Consider the following 18,572-nt stretch of genomic DNA (forward strand, 5'->3'; position numbering starts at 1 on the left):
AAGCATGTCAAATTTGAGAGTACTTATAGGGAAGCCTAGGTGAATACCTCAACAAGATGATATGCCAAGAAAAAGATTATGAGTTGAAAGGCTTGAAAAGGTCATGAATCTAGTGCCAATACTATTGGACACATCTGCAAAACCAGAAAATATATAAAAACATCTCAGGTTTCCCACTATAAGGGCATCTAGGGTTGGGGACACCCACATGCTAGAGTCGAATGCCCAAAGACAACCCTTAGAAAAGGACAAACCAACCAAAGTGCACAATCTTTGGCTCAGTGATGACTTGCCAACTCCAAGTTTGCTGGGAAGAATGCAAATGCTAGTGTTGGTTGAGCATATCCACCATAGACAAGTGAGGAACCAACCAATGATAACCCAACTTGGGTTTATAACTGGTCATAGGGGTGGTAGGATACCACTTCCAATCCTTCCACTAAGGTTTAATTGATTGAATACCCAACTTGTGTAACAAATGCGGGGGCACCGCAAAAATTGGAAGATCAAATTTATATTAATCTGGACGGGAAAGACAAAACTGCACCTACATATCTTTCCATGAGCAAAGGTTCACGGTGACTTCAGAAAAGAGATCACAAGGAGTCCTGATGCCACATTTGAAAAAATGCAGCGTATTGCTCCCTTGGACTTTAGCTAAAGGGATCCCTTGAATAGCAAAGAAGGGAGACCACCACAAATTCTGTCGGTTTATAGAGAGGCCATCTCTGAACCTACTTCCAGTCCAACGAAGCCAAGACTTAATGGCTTCCTAAGATCCAAATGCTTTTAGCAACAAATGCCCCTTGAATTTGAATTGGTTTAGGAGTGACGATAAGGATTTGAAAACCAATCCGCTTCCAGGCAGGCTGATTAACTGGAAAGCTTGAAGAGATACATTGTTACAAAAAGATTTTTCAGGCTTTATTGCCAGAGAGGACACAACTGACCCATTTGGCACACAAGGCAATCCCCACTTCTGGGTAGAAAGTAGGCCAAGGCCCCTTGACTCCTTGGCCCCCTGACTCCTTTTGCATGAAAGCTCTCAACTCTATTTTACTATTTTCCTTTGCCATTTTACTTCTAATATGTCTACTGAAATTAAAAGATACCCCAGGCTTGAAATATTTTTCTTTAACTTTAAGCTTTGGAGACTTCTTGTTTATGGAGCTTCTTGAATGTCTCCTTTATTTGTAACTCCAGACTCTCAACCAAGTCTAGGAGCAACCTCCTTGATCCCCATTTTCTACCATCGCATCTACACTACTACTTTTATTCCTCAATAGATGTACTAAAGAAACATTAGATGATGGAATATAGATATTGGTATGCATATTAACTAGATGTGTTTACCAAATTTATGTTTCAAAAGAAAGTTGTATCGATATCTTTTTAAAATTAACTATATTGAGGACAAGATATCTTTTAAAATTCATTGAGTCAAAAGTCAAGACCTCTTTATGATTAGACGAGTGTTGAATTGTTGAATAAAATTGTCCTATCCATGATTTGCAATTTTTTTAAAATATTATATTCAATAAGTTACAATTTCTCATATATATATATATATATATATATATATATATATATATATATATATATATATATATATATATATATATATATATATAAAGCATAGTTGATGTTTTCATAGGTAATTATTGTTCTCATAGGTAATTAACAGTCCCCCTTAAAAGAAACAACTTAAATTTATTATAAGTACTTACAAAGTGTAATGTCATTCTTACATATTTTTCTCTAATTGACCTTCCATATATCTTCGGCGTATCTATTGCACACCAAAGTGCGATTGCTAGTCGTTATTAAAATCATTCATTCAATCTTTAAAACCACACAATTGACTTTTCATAGCAACATCACAACCAAATTAAAACTATACAATTAATTGGTTTGTTGGTCACACTAGTGGTTCTTTATGGTTGCGAGGCGGGGGCGGGGGGGGGGGGGGGGGGTGGGTGGGGCGGGTAGCGTGTCAAAATGGGGTGGAGACAAATAGAAAGAATTAATCACAAGTAATCTCAATGTCAAGAGTTCTTAGCCTTACAAAATTCTTTTGGCTGAGGTCGGGGCTTTTTCGTTTGAAGCTTCTGTAGTAATCTGGTTACTTAGTTACTCAAAGAAGATTGAAAACATGTAGGATCATTATTGGTCAAAAACTGTGAAAGGAGAGGCTATTAATCGAAGGAAGAAAACATGGATGAAGCAAAACATTAAATGGTTGGTTGAATGGAACATCAAGTTACAAGATTGCCCGAACACAAATGCGAACATAAGAAAGTTTGTGAAAGGGACGTTTCACAATGCCATGTGGAACAATAATATGAGTAGAAAAAAAGGCTATTATATTAAAGAATTTAATCCAATTGAGGAACTTGGTGAAAAAGCGTACCTTGGGGTTGTTATTAAAGGAAAGACAAGGCTATTACTGACACAACTGAGGATGGGATCTCATCACCTTAAGTGTGATATGAGAAGATGGAAGAGGCCCAAAAAGACTTGGGAGCAGAGAATTTTTATATTTTGCAAGTCTAGAGCGGTTGAAACGGAATCACATTCTCTCTCAGAATGCATGGCATATGACAACATTTGATCTCTCTATGATGTCATCTTGAAGGTGAACAACATGCATAACCTATTTGAAGGGGAAAAGATAAAGCAGACTGCTGGTTTTTTGATTAAGATACATACCAAAAGATTAGAAATGAAAAAGAATTCGGAAATTATCTAATGCACTTGTTCTCGTAGACATCATTAAAAAACATTTATTCATTCTAAGTTAAAAGAGAGAGAACAAATAAAAACCTATTAAGGTACCTTAGTAGCCTATGTTTGCCTAGTCAACTAATTGCCCGTTATCGTAAATTGATTTTGCCAGCGGCTCCAATGCATATGATCACAACTTCAGGATTCAACAAATCTCGAGCTTGCTCTACCAAATAGTACAAACAAAACAGAGAGCCATTTCGCTCCCTCGGCGGAGGTTCGAATCTCACGTCTGCCACGTTCATTTAGACATGTCAGGGGAGACATAGGCTCGACTCCTAAATACGAATTTTGTTCAGGTCGATCAAGCGGCCATGGACGCCATTTTCGCACAGATCCAGTCGGATCTTCGCTCAAACGACGGTCTTCGTCAAGCGGGAGCCCTCCTGCAGGCCTTGCAACACTCGGCAGCCGGCAGAGATATTTCGTCTATTTCAAAATGCGCCTGCGACGAAATCATCGCATCACCTGCCTCGGCCGTCTGCAAAAAGCTTGCTTTCGATCTCATTCGCTGCACGCGCCTTAATGCTGACCAGTGGGAAACAGTATGCAAAGGCATAAAAAATGACTTCGATTTTCCTGATCCTGACGTGACAGCTGCCGGGGTATCTTTTCTCTCCGCGATTCCCTCGTACAGGCTCGGCAAGCTGATCACAGATTGTAGCAAAGAGATCACCAACTGCCTTGTATCTGAGAGCGACAAGCTTCGTTATGCAATTACTGAAACCCTAGGTTCAATTCTCGCCCGGGACGATCTTGTAACTCTTTGTGAAAATAATGTTAATTTGCTCGACAAAGTAAGCTCGTGGTGGAAGCAAATTGGCAACAATATGCTGGATTCCTCTGATGCGGTCTCCACGGTCGCCTTCGAAGCCGTAGGAAGGTTATTTCAGGAATTCAATTCCAAGAGAATGAGCCGTTTGGCAGGTAGGGGAAGTTTTATTGAAGCACACGTCTTCTTGGAAGTTGTGATATACTCCACCGCATACTATTTAAATTGTACCAGGAAATTCTATTTACTCTCGGCGAGAACCATTCTGTTTTCGTATTTGCGTCAGATTTTATATCTTAGAATCAAGACTGGTTTAGGATTTCTCGAAGCTTTTGTGGACAGCTTGCGTTTTTACTTTTTCCCTTATGCAGGTTATGCTGTAGAGCTTCTGTAAAAGTCTAACAAATGTGTGATTGTTGAGCCCATGTATAGTTTCTTTTAATTAATTGAGCACAGTTTCCTTTGATTAATTGAGTTCACTCTTTATCATTAGAAAAGATTCTGGATCCAACTGCACAGGAGTTTCTGGAGATCATGGCAGTGTTAAAATTCCAACACAGTTTTACTAAATTCTTTTCTACCTTACACACACATAGTGTCCTTTCATTGATTGAATTCACTCTTTATTGCTAGAAAAGGTATCTGAACCCAACTGCATGGGAGTTTCTGGAGACCCTGGCAGTGTTAAAAAACCCAACTCAGTTTAATGGAATTCCTTTTTAATAATATGCCTCTAAAAGCTTAAAATCTCGAATCTTCATTATCAAGTGGCAAATGCTTTTGGAAAAAAGAATGATACAATTAACTGCTAAAGTTTTCCCTATTGGCAGGGGATAAGCTTATTCCGAGTGAGAATTCTCTGGCAATTCGATCAAATTGGGTTATTGCTGCAGCCAATTTAGTTTGGAACAGACGGAATTTACTTATAGCCAGGTCTTTGGTGCTTCCCGTGGAGAGCTTCAGGGTTACTGTATACCCTCTGGTTTATGCCTCCAAGACTGTGGCATCTGGGGTTATTAAGGATCTGAAGAAGCTTTCTGGAAACCGGAAGGGCAATGATGGAAGCTCCGTGGGTCCTTCTGAGTTTGATAATGCAGAGATAATGGTTGGAGTTTCAGATGTGGTTTCACACCTTGTACCATTTTTGAATTCGTTGGATCCAGCACTGGTTTTTGAGGTGGGGATCAATTTGCTTTCGTTGGCAGATGTACCTGGAGGGAAGCCAGAGTGGGCATTTGGATCAATTACAGCAATTCTTACACTTTGGGATAGGATGGAATTTTCTGCAGCGCGAGAGAGCATCGTAAGGGCTGTGGCTACCAATCTGCAGTTGCTGGACATTCATATGCAGGTCTGTAGAATCTGAAGAATTAGTTCCTTTTGAGTGGCAATAGTTTGTAGCTTTCTGTTCTTGATCCAGGTATTCATTTGATATTGTTAGTATGTTCTACTATGAGTATAATAGCCTAAATGTTGTTATTGTCATGAATATTACACACCAACAACCTCCCAGAGATTGGAAGATCTACTGTTGTCTCTAGCAGATTACAGATTCTGTGGCACAATTGTATGTTGTCAAAGCCTGGTAACACTGAGCCATAATTATGGCTATTAAAAGTTAAAAATAAAATGGCTAAATGGGCTGAACAGGCTTATTTTCCAGCAAATGTATATGCTAATATGTTAATGCAGATGTTATAAATAACATAAATGATAGAGGGCCACACCACCCTTACCCACTCACAATCAAGAAAGCAACAATATGGAGACCAAGAGAAATAAAAAAAATGCTTCACAAGAAATTTTATTATACTTGAAGATCCTTACAACACCCACAAGATGATATCAAGCTTCTCCTTGAGTTTCTCCTTCCACAACTTCTACTTCTCAAGCTTCTACTCCTCAAGCTTCCCCTTGAGGTTGATTTAGAAATGCTCATATGCCTTGCTTAATTAGGCACTTACCACCCCATGCATGACTTATCCACAACCTTCTAGAATTCCTCCACAACCTTCTACAACTTCCAAAATTTTCTACAATATTCATAACTTTCTAGAATTCTACCCCCTCACCTCGATAAATGGAATGACAACCATTTATTTTTTTATTTTTTTCTATTATGCCACCTATGCACCTCGAAAATAGAAATCACCTTTTCCTTTCTTTTCTCCTTTTTCCCCTTTTTTAATTTTTTTTCAAATTTTTTTTTTTTTTTTTTTTCCAATAATTTTTCCATGCAAGATGCTCCTGCATCAGACTCCCCCGATAGATAGAAAAGTGTGTCCCACACTTTGATGCCAAAATAAATATCTACCACCATCTTCATCTTCACCAAAGGCTTTCACCTCAATAGGGACAACAAAACCACCATGCAAATCCTCCACACTAGCATCTCAACCATCCAATGCTCATTCCCAGGAACAAACTGAACATAATGCTTCAACAAAAAACTCTCATCTACATCAGCAACTAGTGAATTCACACCCATAGCAACAAACCCCACATCAACAGCCACATGTAGATCTCCATCAACACATGCCAAACTCTCAACACCAGCAACCTCATTGCTCACAACAAGATGCTCTGCAATACATAACTCACCTCCAACAATCAGATCATTCACGACCGAGTGCTCTATAACATACAAGTCGCCACCAACATCAACTAGATCATCCATGACCAAATGCTCTGCAGTCTCCATGTCAGACTCAACCAACTGATCATGAAAACCAACCTCTGTCCCAACATCAACAACATTAGGAATATCTTCAGCAACAACCTCTAGTTGCTCTACAGGTTCTGCATCAGACTCCACAATCTGATCAACAAAACCATCCTCTTCCACCTTGACCTTCTTAGCTTGATTAGCCAATCTAGCATCCAACCGAGAAATCATCTTAGAAAAATTCCTCTCCACTATATCATGGATTTTGGCAATCATCTTAGGGTCCAATCCTCTTGGAGCCATCTCCCAAGATCTTCGTAAACCCTCTACAACAAATCCTTCCCACGCTCCTTGTGACAACCAAATTGTTTGCAAGTCAGATCGCAACCTGCCACCTCGCACGAACAATCAGGAACCACATCACAAGTCTAGGACAATGGATTTGCAATCCACTAGCTCTCCACAATCATGCCTCAACAAGTTCATTCTTCCATCTTTGCATCCATCAATCAATCTGCATGTCCTCCCAAGGTCCTGGTGCAAACTGCCTCAGCTTCGGTGATCTGTTTACACGCTGAGTAACTCCCACTCTAATAAACTTCACCCAACCAAGGTCCTGGTACAAACTGCCTCACACTTCGGCGATCTGCTTGTACACTCAGGATCTCCTGCTCTGATACCACATGATAGAGGGCCACACCACCCTTACCCACTCACAATCAAGAAAGCAACAATATGGAGACCAAGAGAAATAAAAAAAATGCTTCACAAAATTTTTTATTATACTGGAAGATCCTTACAACACTCACAAGATGATATCAAGCTTCTCCTTGAGTTTCTCCTTCCACAACTTCTACTTCTCAAGCTTCTACTCCTCAAGCTTCCTCTTGAGGTTGATTTAGAAATGCTCATATACTTTGCTTAAATAGGCACTTACCACCCCATGCATGACTTATCCACAACCTTCTAGAATTCCTCCACAACCTTCTACAACTTCCAAAACTTTCTACAATATTTATAACTTTCTAGAATTCTACCCACTCACCTCGATAAATGGAATGACAACCATTTATTTTTTTATTTTTTTCTATTATGCCACCTATGCACCTCGAAAATAGAAATCACCTTTTCCTTTCTTTTCTCCTTTTTCCCCTTTTTTTATTTTTTATTATTTCTCCTCTAATTTTCGTCACTTTCTCTCTCCTCCAGAATTTTTTTTTTTTTTTTTTCCAATAATTTTTCCATGCAAGATGCTCCTGCATCAATAAAGAAGGTGATTAACTTGCTCTATCTGCTATTTTTCAATTCACAATCTTATGGCAAGAGCACCAGGTATGGGATATAAGGGTACATCTAGTAGGGCTTGTTTACTATTTTATGTTTGTCTCTCACTTACACCTGGTAAGGCAGTTTTGGTTTTACCTGATAGGTATTCTTATATTGCCTTGACTATGTAGTACCTCCTTTACTTACTCTTACTACTAGCATTTGTGCAGCCCCAAGTAAGCTTTCACATCAGAAAGATGTGGTTAAATACATTTCTAACTGTATGTCATCCAATTGTTGCCCTGCTATTGGGTTGGATGCACCGTTCAACCATACTGAATTTCCTATAAGATCCAGCTGTTTGATATTGTTGATTTCAGAACCGTAGATTTGTATTAGATTCATTAAATTTTACCTTGCTTTAAGATTCTAAAGTAAATTTAAGTAAATTTATGATTTCTGTGCATTTAGTTCATTAACATTGTTGGAATTTAAAATGCCTAATTACACAGGCTGACCATAAATACTTGAAAGAGTATTCTAGTTAGGGATGATTAGCGTTTTCCATTCTGCAAACAACAAGAAAAAATGGCCATAGTGATCATGCAACAGTGTTTTATGATTGGACATTAATTGTTCTCTTACTGGATGTAAATCCTGGTACACAGGAGGTTTGCAGAATTCCATTGCGCAGTGATGTTGTGCATGAGTGATTCATGTGGATTGTTTGGGGATGAAGGGATGAAGATTGTACATCTGTAGTTGATTCATTGCAAATACCTCTTTTACAGCTGTGTTGAGATGTTTGACTGCCTTCTTGAGCAGAATTTCCCAATCTCAAATTATATATTCATATTGGAAGAGAGAGATATAATAAGGCTGAGATCAAGAATGGAATCAGTTGAATTTATAGTAATTCAAATTATTGACGATGGATGGTTAAAATGAGCAGAATAAAACTAATGACTATAGGATAACCAACTGCTCTGAGTTACATCAACAAACAATTAGAGAGCCAATATGCTAAAATAAATTGCCTTTTCTTTTCATGGCATCTTTGAAAGTTACTGCTATTCTCCTACTTAAAGTGATGAATTTGTGCTATGTTTTACTTCGGTTTATTCTATTTTTCCTCCTCTTGCTTCTTTCTGAAACCTCAAATGACACAATATTAAACTGTTTATAGATAGTTTATTAATATCAATTTGTGATGCATATAAGCCTCTGCACCTGCATATATGAGTCTAAAGGAACAAGTAATTTGTCTCTAACATTAACTCTATTAGAAGACACTTTCCTATGATTCATACTTGGGGATATAAATAATAAGAAGAAATAATAAATACAGAAATTAGATATGTAATGATTCATGTAAAGTCTCTACCAAAATGAAATGACACTGTTATTATTATTATAAAAAAACATACTAAAACTGGACATCTTAGAAGAGCTTGTTTTGGACAACCAAAAGAAAATTCACTACCTTGTCAGCTTGCCCCAACTCTAATACATCTGACCTGGTCTTCTTCATAGTTTGCCCATTTCATCCAGAAAATAAGAAAACTCAGCTCAGAAAAGGCGAAATTCAAATTGAACTTTAGGAAAGAAGACTGTGTATGGCCAACAGGGATGCCTTATTAAAGATAATCCACAATAGCTGCCACTACAGGCCATTACAAGACAAAATTCTTCACAATTTAAATATGGGGAACCAATGGAGACTGTGGAACCCCACCATAAAGAGGGCAGTTGTATCGGTTTTCAGTTCATGGCCTGTTGACCAAACCCAATTATATAGAATTCTATCAGCTATCCTCGGCACAATGCCTTGTCGATCATGCTATTCTGGTTACTTCAGCTCATATTATTTGCTTCCTGAACCATGTAGGTTTCTTACAGGCTTATATTTACTGTTAAACTGTTGCTTTTTCCTTTGTGGAAAGGTAAAATAACAATAGAATTGTGCTTTGTTTACTTGACTTGTTTGTAAAAGTCGTATATCTGAGCGGCATGGCGAAAAAAGAAAGATCTTACATTGAAATGTTCTTGGATATTATAGTGCACATGTTTGTTTTGAAAATTAAACAATGAAATTGATAACCTTTTCTCAAATGCCACAGTGACAATAAGATGGAACTTTGATTTTTGTGATTTCTATACAGGTTTCTCTTTTTAGAAGATTGCTTGTTATGGTGAGAAATTTAAGAGCAGAATCAGATCGAATGCATGCTCTTGCTTGTATTTGTCGCACAGCTCTTTGTGTTGATCTTTTTGCCAAAGAGAATGTACGTAGAGGGCAAAAACCACATGCTGGAACTGATATTACTTCTCTTTTTGAAGAACGGAGGATTAAAGAGGATCTAAACAATGTTACAAGTAATAGTTTGTTTCGAGAAGAATTGGTGGCTTCTCTAGTTGAAAGCTGTTTTCAGTTGTCCCTTCCTCTTCCTACACAGAAAAATTTGGGCACTGAAAGCAGAGTGATTGGAGCGTTGGCTTATGGCACAGGTTATGGGGCAATGAACTGGACAGAATCTGCGTTGGAAGTTGTGGAAATATGTAGGCCTTGTGTAAAATGGGATTGTGAAGGAAGAACTTATGCGATAGACTGCTACTTGAAGTTACTTGTGAGGTTGTGCCATATTTATGATACCAGGGGAGGTGTTAAGAAGGTTAAGGATGGAGCTTCACAAGATCAAATACTGAATGAAACACGATTGCGTACCTTGCAACAGCAACTTGTCAAGGACTTATCTGAGGTACATGATTTCTTTTGTAGACTTTGTAGATGAAATACATAGATATTCCATAATTTCTTTTGGAGACATTGTAAATAGAGTATTGAGATAGTCTGTTTCTTGCAAGTCCTTTATTGTTATGTTTTATTTACATCCTTGCAAAACCTTTGAATTTGGAATGAATTGGTTATGTGTTTGCATCTGCAATTTCTAGCAGTTTATTAACCAAATGATGTCACCAAGAGCTTTGATATATGTTCTTGATGAGAATGAACATAATGCTCTTTCAATGTGGAATGTGGATTGTGGGAAGGAACTGAATTGTGTATTTCTTAATTATTTTTTAGATCTTATGTGGAAGCACTAAAGGGGAGCCAGGCAGTGGCTTAAGCCTGGGCCACCATTGATAAACTTCCAGAGATTTACTGCTAGACGTATTAGCCAAGTTTCAATGTAAGAGATATTTATATCTGCTCACAGTGGTATAATCTAAAGTGTCAAGTAGTAAATTTAGTTTGGCAAAAATTTCATTAAGGGTTTGCAAGTGAAGTTATTAAAAGACGTTTGCAGATATCTGGCTTCAAAGTCATGCTGACTTATTTTGATAATTTTTGGACAATAATAACTTTTTTGAATTTTCCTTTTTTTCAAAGTTTAAACCATTTAAAATTACATCATCATCAGAAATTAGATTGTACGGGTAGGAAAATGTAAGGTTGCAAGTGGCAGAAGTTTTAATGAGGAATTGCAAGTGCAGGTTATAGAAAACACATTGTAGATTCATGCTTTTTGACTTACACTGACTTCTTTTGACCATTTTGTTGCATGCTTTGTGACTTACACTGACTTATTTCATCATCAGGAATCCGATTGTATACTACGAATGTTTAATTGTTACTGCTAATGTATCCAGAAGCAGTAACAATTAAATATCATGGGTTGTGAAAATCTACTGATATTAAGTACTAATATTGTTAAGTGACTTGAAAATAGTTGTGGATGTAACTAATGCTCATCTAAGAGTACATGAATGATGTACTTTAGAATAGTCTAGATTCTGATCATATTTGATGCTATTGGTTGCATTGTTGAAGCTGGAATTTCCAGCACCCTTATATTGGATAGTATCATGCATATTCCTTTAAATATAAAATATAATGTTAACCTGCTATGATCAATTTATAGCACACATAAGTATGGTTAAGGGAGCCTAGACCCAAGAATTTTTTTGCTAGTTGCTGACTTTTAGCTTTAATAATATTTCATCACACTGTGTTACTAAAAAAAAAAGTATTAAAGTATAATAGCATTGAGTTCGATGCCAATCAATATTCACGCTCATAGTCAAAAGACTTGCTAGCAACACATACATTTCATCAATATTTATCTTCTGCAACAAATTCCATTCAAATAACCTTGTAGAACTTCACAATCATCACATTCTTCAACTTAAGTGCAAAAACTCCAGTGGAGGTTGAGCCTTCAATCACATGAAAGAAATAAAGGGTCCGTTTGGCTGCTGGCATTAGCAAATGCTGCATTTGTCTTATATCCAGAATTTGTCAGATGCTGGATTTGTTAAATCGGAATTGGGATTTGTTGAGCGGGAAAAATGAAAATGAAAATTTGATTCAATTCCAATTCCAATTCCAATTCCACCTCTTGGGGTGGAATTGACAAATCCTTATGTTGGACTAAATTGGGAATTTAAAACTCATATTCCATTTCTGGTTTGACGCATCCAAACTGACGATTAAAAATTAATAGAATATGTTCCTGCCAATTCCGGTTCAACTACAGCAAACAAACGGGCCCTAATGGAAGAGAAGGTGGATGTGGAGGTTGAGCCTTTACTTAGTGGAGCAGCCACTAGTTCTTCTTGTACACATGCCGAGGGAGATCCTTTTCAGAGGCATGAGGTTATGACTGATTTGTTAGAGGATAACTGCATCGAGTCCCAACATTTATGTGAGACATGAGCTAGTGATCTAGGGAGAGCTGATTACATGATAACCACTGTAGATAGCAGCCTTACATCAATTGGTAGCAATGAAGTTGTTATTGTTAATGCCATAGATACTGAATTTCATGACAATAGTCCTCTGTTTGAGCATAGTGACGGTGTTGATGTCCAAACCAACGCAGAAGATGCTGTGGGTATCACTATGAATTTTGACTCGCATGATTAGACTGTTTTGAGGATTGCATGGGAAATGCAAGTTCTTCTAATTCTGATTTCTATGACAATAGTTATCATGTTTACAGCAGCATGAGTTATCAGAGGGTATACAAGTAAATGACGTTAGTACTCTGGGTTTGGGTATTAGTGATGTTATTTACGAGGAAGACTCGTGGTGAGTTTGATCTTTCATATCAGATTTTACAAAATGATTCAGATAATTCATCGGTTGATGATAGGTCCTTGCAGTTATTTGACAAGTGGGAGCGTGTGAGGATTCTAATATAGCAGCAACATTCACTTTGCCAGATGATCCATCTGGTGAAGTACCCAACAACAGTACCTTAGTTGTTGATGTAGGTATTGATGATAGGACACATGATGTTATTTGTCATGAGGTGAGCGATGCTGATACAGTTTCATGTCACAGTGCAGACTGTGCGTCAAAGAGCTTACATGTGTGTTAGGTTGTTTAGAGACATCATTTTGTTGGGCAACTAAAGGTTGATGACAAAATGATTGCAAAAGCCATAGAGCACTTTGATGTTACTTGACAGATGTTGGCCAAATATAATTGGAGTGATCCTGTGACTGATGAACACATGATGGTAGTCTTTCTCTTGCAGAGTTAAATACACTTTGAGAAGCTATTGGAATAATGAAGCACAATCACTTGCAATTATTAGCTATCAGGGACAACCTTCTCGAGTGGGGTTGCATTTGTTATGATGCTTTGATGGGAAAGGAGGAGGAGGAGGTAGTTGCACTCACTTATGAGCTTGAGGCAACTTTAGAGATATTAGAGAGCACCAATTAGCTCTTCAAGAGACACAGCTTCAATTGGATGAGTTTACCGTGGAGTTAAGCCAAGTATAGTCTTCACTAACTACAGATTCAGTTCAACTTCCTATAGTGGCAGTTGGTGATGAGTTTTACTTCCTGTCATGTGATCCACATTATATCTCCTTCCAGCACTTGCTTTTTTCTATTTGCACTTGAACAGGAACATTTTTCTTTCTGGTTACTACTTGTTACTACTCCTTTTCAACCTAGGGAAATCCATTTACAAGGTAGTGATGACAGTGAAAAGATTTAGAGATAATTCCGCCCTTCTATCCAGATCCGTTCATTGATCTTGATAAGTAAAAATAAAACAATACATCCTCTCTCTCCCTCTCTCTCTCTCTCACACACACACACACACACACCCACTCCCACGTATGCATGCACGCACACACACACACCCACACCCACGCCCACGTATGCACGCACACACACATGTGAAGCCTTGATTTCAACTAAATTCAATACTTAAATTTGATACAAGCTGTAATGGTTTGGGGGATGCAATCGTTACTTTCATTCTTGATAAGGAGCTATGCTTAATGGATTTTATGTACACGCTCTTCCATTCATAAGAATCTCTCATCAATTATACTTCTACTCAGCTAGAGCTGAATTGCTTGAATAAAAAAGGAAACCTGTATATTGGATTATTACAAGAAATATGGGGTAGGGAAGCAAAGCATAACCTTAAAGAAATCACAAATAATAGGAAATGTCTAGTCGACCTAACCTCACCCCTACTTGATTTCATTATCACTCATAGAAATCTGTCATGTACCACGTCGGAACTGACCTTAATGTATCTTATTATTTATTGATTAGGGTTTGGATTATAATGTTCACTAATAGGATTATATGTCAATCTTTATGAGATTAAGTTGTCTTTAACACTCATATCCAACCTTATAACTAATCCAACTCAAACATGGAAGGAGTAGATATTATCCAAGTTGCTTAGACACCAACTTGCAATGGATTCCCTCAAAGTTCACAGATCATGCCCTTAAGCTGTTTTTAGTACGATGCCCTCAAGGCGCTCGGGGTTGCTGATCTCCATTCTATTTTGGGACAAAGATCCATTGCTTGGAATTTACACAAGCCTCTCCTTGGTAACATTGCCACTTCTATAAGTCAAATAGTAATAGGTTTTGTATATACTTATATATATCTAAGTTATTGATGTTGGTTCTCATGTTGATGCGGGTGTGGGGTGCTAATGCGTGGATCTACACACACACACACACACTATAGTTTATGTATGCAAAGAAATGCAAGAAATATACAAAAATAAACCATTCCGTAGAAATTAGCATATTCAAATTGAAATAACAGTAATGTCTAATTAGTAAATTACTCAAGTTCAAGATTCCAATGTTGTGAATTACAAAATCAAAACATAGTTCATAGTTCAATGTTGATCAATCAAGAGTCAAGGCTCAAGGTTCACAAATCAAATTCAGTCAATCATAATCATAAGAATTCTCAAACAAATCCACATTCTCATCATCTCCTTCTGCTGCAACACTTGCAAGTTCATTTTAACCAAACATGGTTCCAATTGTGCTAGATGCATGTGCTATGATGTTGTCAACATCATCATTTGTCATCACAGTAAGATCCCGAAGTGTTGCATCCAAATTTGCACATTCAGGGGCTACATCCCAAAGCTTGGTTGACCCTTCCTTGCATCCATCCTCCCTACGTGACAAAAGACACAAGTCGGTATGTATATAAACCAAGTCCTCAGCTTTCTTTGAGCCCAACTGGTTGCGCTTCACTGAATGGATATAGGAGTATGTACTCCAATTCTGTTCAACAACAGAAGAACTTGCAACCTAGAGAGTGTTCATAAAATTAAACATACAAATAAAAAGCAAATTAAAGAATGTTAAACACTAAATTGTAGAATACAATTGCTAAATAAAAAATAAATGAAAACTTACTTGTGAGAGGATCTTGATTGCAAGAGGTTGTAGATTCTTGAATGGTTGACCATACATGTACCACCATGTGATAGCTCCCATGTCATTTTGGTCCTTTATTGCATATGGAGTAAGTTTTGATCCTGAAGCAAATAAGCTAAATTCTAGCCTCACCTTTTTGTGCATTTTAACATCTGGGATGAGTCTTGCGAATGTAGTGTAGCACCCAGTAGCAACTTCTTCATCCGCATATGGTGCAACTCTATCTGACATAGCAAGTATTCCCTGGCTATGGTACCTTGGAGATAAGGCATATGCAAAGAGGTGCAATGGGGTAGTCATCTTCTCCCAGTGATGATGAATGATTGCCTCCACCTTATTGCACAAGGCTTCACATTCTGTGGGGTTAGTCTCATGTGCTTGTATGGAAAGCTTTACCTCTTCTACCATGGTATCCATGCCATCGTACACAACCCCCAAGCAAGGTGCATCTGTATCAACAAAGTGTAGCATACTCATGATAGGCTTGGTGAAATCCAATACAAATTGCACGAGCCCACCAATGCTCTTCTAAGACCATACTCCCGACCTCCAAGGCCCTCGCTGAATTTGAAGCCTTCCATACATCCCATTGGTTACAAATAACCATTTGGCTCAATGCTGATCGCACCTTGAGGAGTCGTCTCATAACAACAGTATGAGATGCAAATCTAGTCTCAACGACCTAAGCAAGTTGACAATATGACAACAAATATAAAACAAAGTTATAAGCAAGAAATAATTTGATAATTGAACATGAATATACAACTTATTCAAAATAAATAAATAAATGAAACTAAGTAATTACAATTTTAAATTTACCTTTAGCAACTCCAACTTGGAGAATGATCTGAATATAGATTGTGACATGTGGTGGTTTGTCACAAACATTTGTATCTCCTCTCCCTCTTGGTATATTTGCTTCACCTAATCGATTTGGGTGCCAATTTATTGAATGACCAAGTTGAGAGAGTGTACGGTGTAGGTATCCAAAAAATATGGTTGTATCGAGACTCAACCAATGCACTTGCACCCCTACAATTCTTGGCATTATCTATGACCACTTGGACCACATTTTCACCGCCCACCATCTCTATTCCCTCAATGAGAATTCTAGAAATGAAATGTGAATCCTTAACTTGTCCTTCACAATCAATCACCATAAAAAAAATTGCCTGTTTGGGGGACATTGCTATCACATTAATCAATGGTCGGTTTCTAGCGTCTTTCCATCCATCAGACACAATAGTTATACTAGAAGTTTTCCAAGATGTCCTAATTGGTTGAAGAGCTTTGTCTATAGAAACCTTTTTGTTTTGCAAAAGAGTAGTACACACCTTTTCAAACCCAGGGCTAATGTAATCAGTTGGTGCTTTAAGGATGACTGCAACCATTTCCTTCCAATATGGCGATCTTACCAAATTGAAAGGAAGACTATTGACATAAAGGCAATGTGCAATTGCTTCATTAGCAAGCTCTCTTGGCTTCATTTTGAATGCTTGATCCAACATACCTCTTTTGTGGGTAATAACTTCTACTTCTTCATCTTCCTCTTCCACTTCTAAGAATGGATCTTTGGAGGTTGCAACATGATCGATGGGCACATTCACATTGCTCTTTGTGGATGAAGGGTTATACAAACCTATTTTTGATTTGATCACTAAATGATCAACAACTTTTTGCTCTTTTATAAATCCGGCTAACTATGCATCGCTCATTCTTTTTCCATCTTTGCTTCCATTTCACAATGTTATTTCTTTACCAGTAGGGCCCATAAAATGAGCTTTGACCCGAGAATATGAGCTGTTGAATGGTTTACTATTATGACATATATTGCATTTCCATATGTATGACCCACCTTCTGAAACTTGTGATAATCTTGTGGCGTGTCTCCATAATGGAGATGCCACATCAATATTGAAGTTATCACTTTGTCGACCTTGCCCTGCTACTGAACTTTGACTACTAGTAGTGGCCATTCTTGCACAATACAAACTATGAATGTAATAAGAAAAGAAAAATATTAAAGTAGAAATATTTAAATAAACTATGAACATGAAACATACAAGTACAAATATACGATACAAAAATACTATACAAAGATGGCTAAACTTGTTCCTCCATGTTACTTTAAAATCTCTCTCTACAAACTGAGTTGTCTCTTATCGTGGATGTTGGTTAGTCTGCAAGAGCAGCGATCTCCACTCTTGATGCGAGTTTAGTAATATTCGGTTCATGCACTAGCATTCTTGAGTCATGATTTGTTTCCCTCAATAGTATCCAGTCCGTAATGAAGATACACAACATTATGTGTGTCCCTCTGAAATATAAAGGTTTCAATAGTCAAAGGATTCACACTTAATTGTATGCAAATATGATTGCCGAACACTAAGTATTTGGTGCCAAAGTTGATCACTAAGGTTTCAATCATTGTCTTCCATGGATGGTTTATACTTTGAAGTTAGTTTATAATGGTTTGTGTGTATAATTATGATATCATATCTTTCAATCGTTGTCTTCCATGGATGGTTTTTATTTTGAAGTTAGTTTATAATGGTTTGTGTGTATAATTATGATATCATATCTCTTGTTGGTTCTAACTATCCTTCCATATAGCTAATGATACTGATTTGAACATTTCTATTATTTAACTAACAATATATTATATTATTATATAAATAATAGATTGTATATATTATTTTTTTATTTTTCAAAATTTAACTCTTTCTTTTGTGATTATTATTTATTTAGTAAATCTTATTATTTATAATTAAAATTCTATATCGGAATAGGGACATCACAAAATCCCAAACGACAAGGATGAAAAGGCTTAAAATCATTTACTGTTTTCTATTATATTGTCTCTAGAGCAAGCATTAAATGTCAATGGCCTTTTCCCGCCTTCATAATTGAGCTGCAAAACAAAATTACATCAAAAGCATGAATATGTCTATACATCCCTAGCTAGAAATAAAGAAGCTAGGTCTATTTTTCACTGGTTGACACTTCATCATATAACTCAGAACAAGAATTTACACAATGGTAGGGGATTGGCTTCTTTGCTTTCTGAATGCTAAATGTCCATCTTTCCAGCAATCTTCAGGTTTCCTTTTTGCAAAGTTTGGAGTCTTATCTATTGCCAATTGAAAATGAATATTTTACTGATACCCTAGAGCCCAAAGAGCTGCCTCAATGTTATTGTGATTTACATGAAAAAAAAGGTTTCCTCTCTGTTAGACAGGATGTTAGTTCCCCTACCAAAGTATTAGCCACTTCAAACAGTTATCTGTCCCATAAGCTGCTTAAATTCCAACATATTTGTTACCATTGCTACAAAATGTACATCTTTGACATTTATTTC

The 18,572-nt window shown here is 37.2% G+C and overlaps 1 protein-coding gene across 1 annotated transcript in view; it reads left to right on the top strand.

The window, feature by feature from the left end:
• The first annotated feature begins 2,846 nt into the window (after positions 1-2,846).
• The window catches only part of TPLATE (ARM repeat superfamily protein), a 99,309-nt gene continuing 83,583 nt past the window's right edge, over positions 2,847-18,572 (top strand). Inside the window, exons 1-3 of the mRNA XM_089787005.1 lie at positions 2,847-3,711; positions 4,387-4,907; positions 9,650-10,246. Coding sequence (XP_089643131.1) covers positions 3,099-3,711; positions 4,387-4,907; positions 9,650-10,246 — 1,731 coding nt within the window. The 5' untranslated portion in view covers positions 2,847-3,098. The remainder of the gene's footprint in view (positions 3,712-4,386; positions 4,908-9,649; positions 10,247-18,572) is intronic.

Source organism: Cupressus sempervirens, chromosome 6 (assembly GCF_028749045.1).
Source record: "Cupressus sempervirens isolate cs-2001-9-10 chromosome 6, ASM2874904v1, whole genome shotgun sequence".
In the NCBI taxonomy this organism is placed as follows: Eukaryota; Viridiplantae; Streptophyta; class Pinopsida; order Cupressales; family Cupressaceae; genus Cupressus; species Cupressus sempervirens.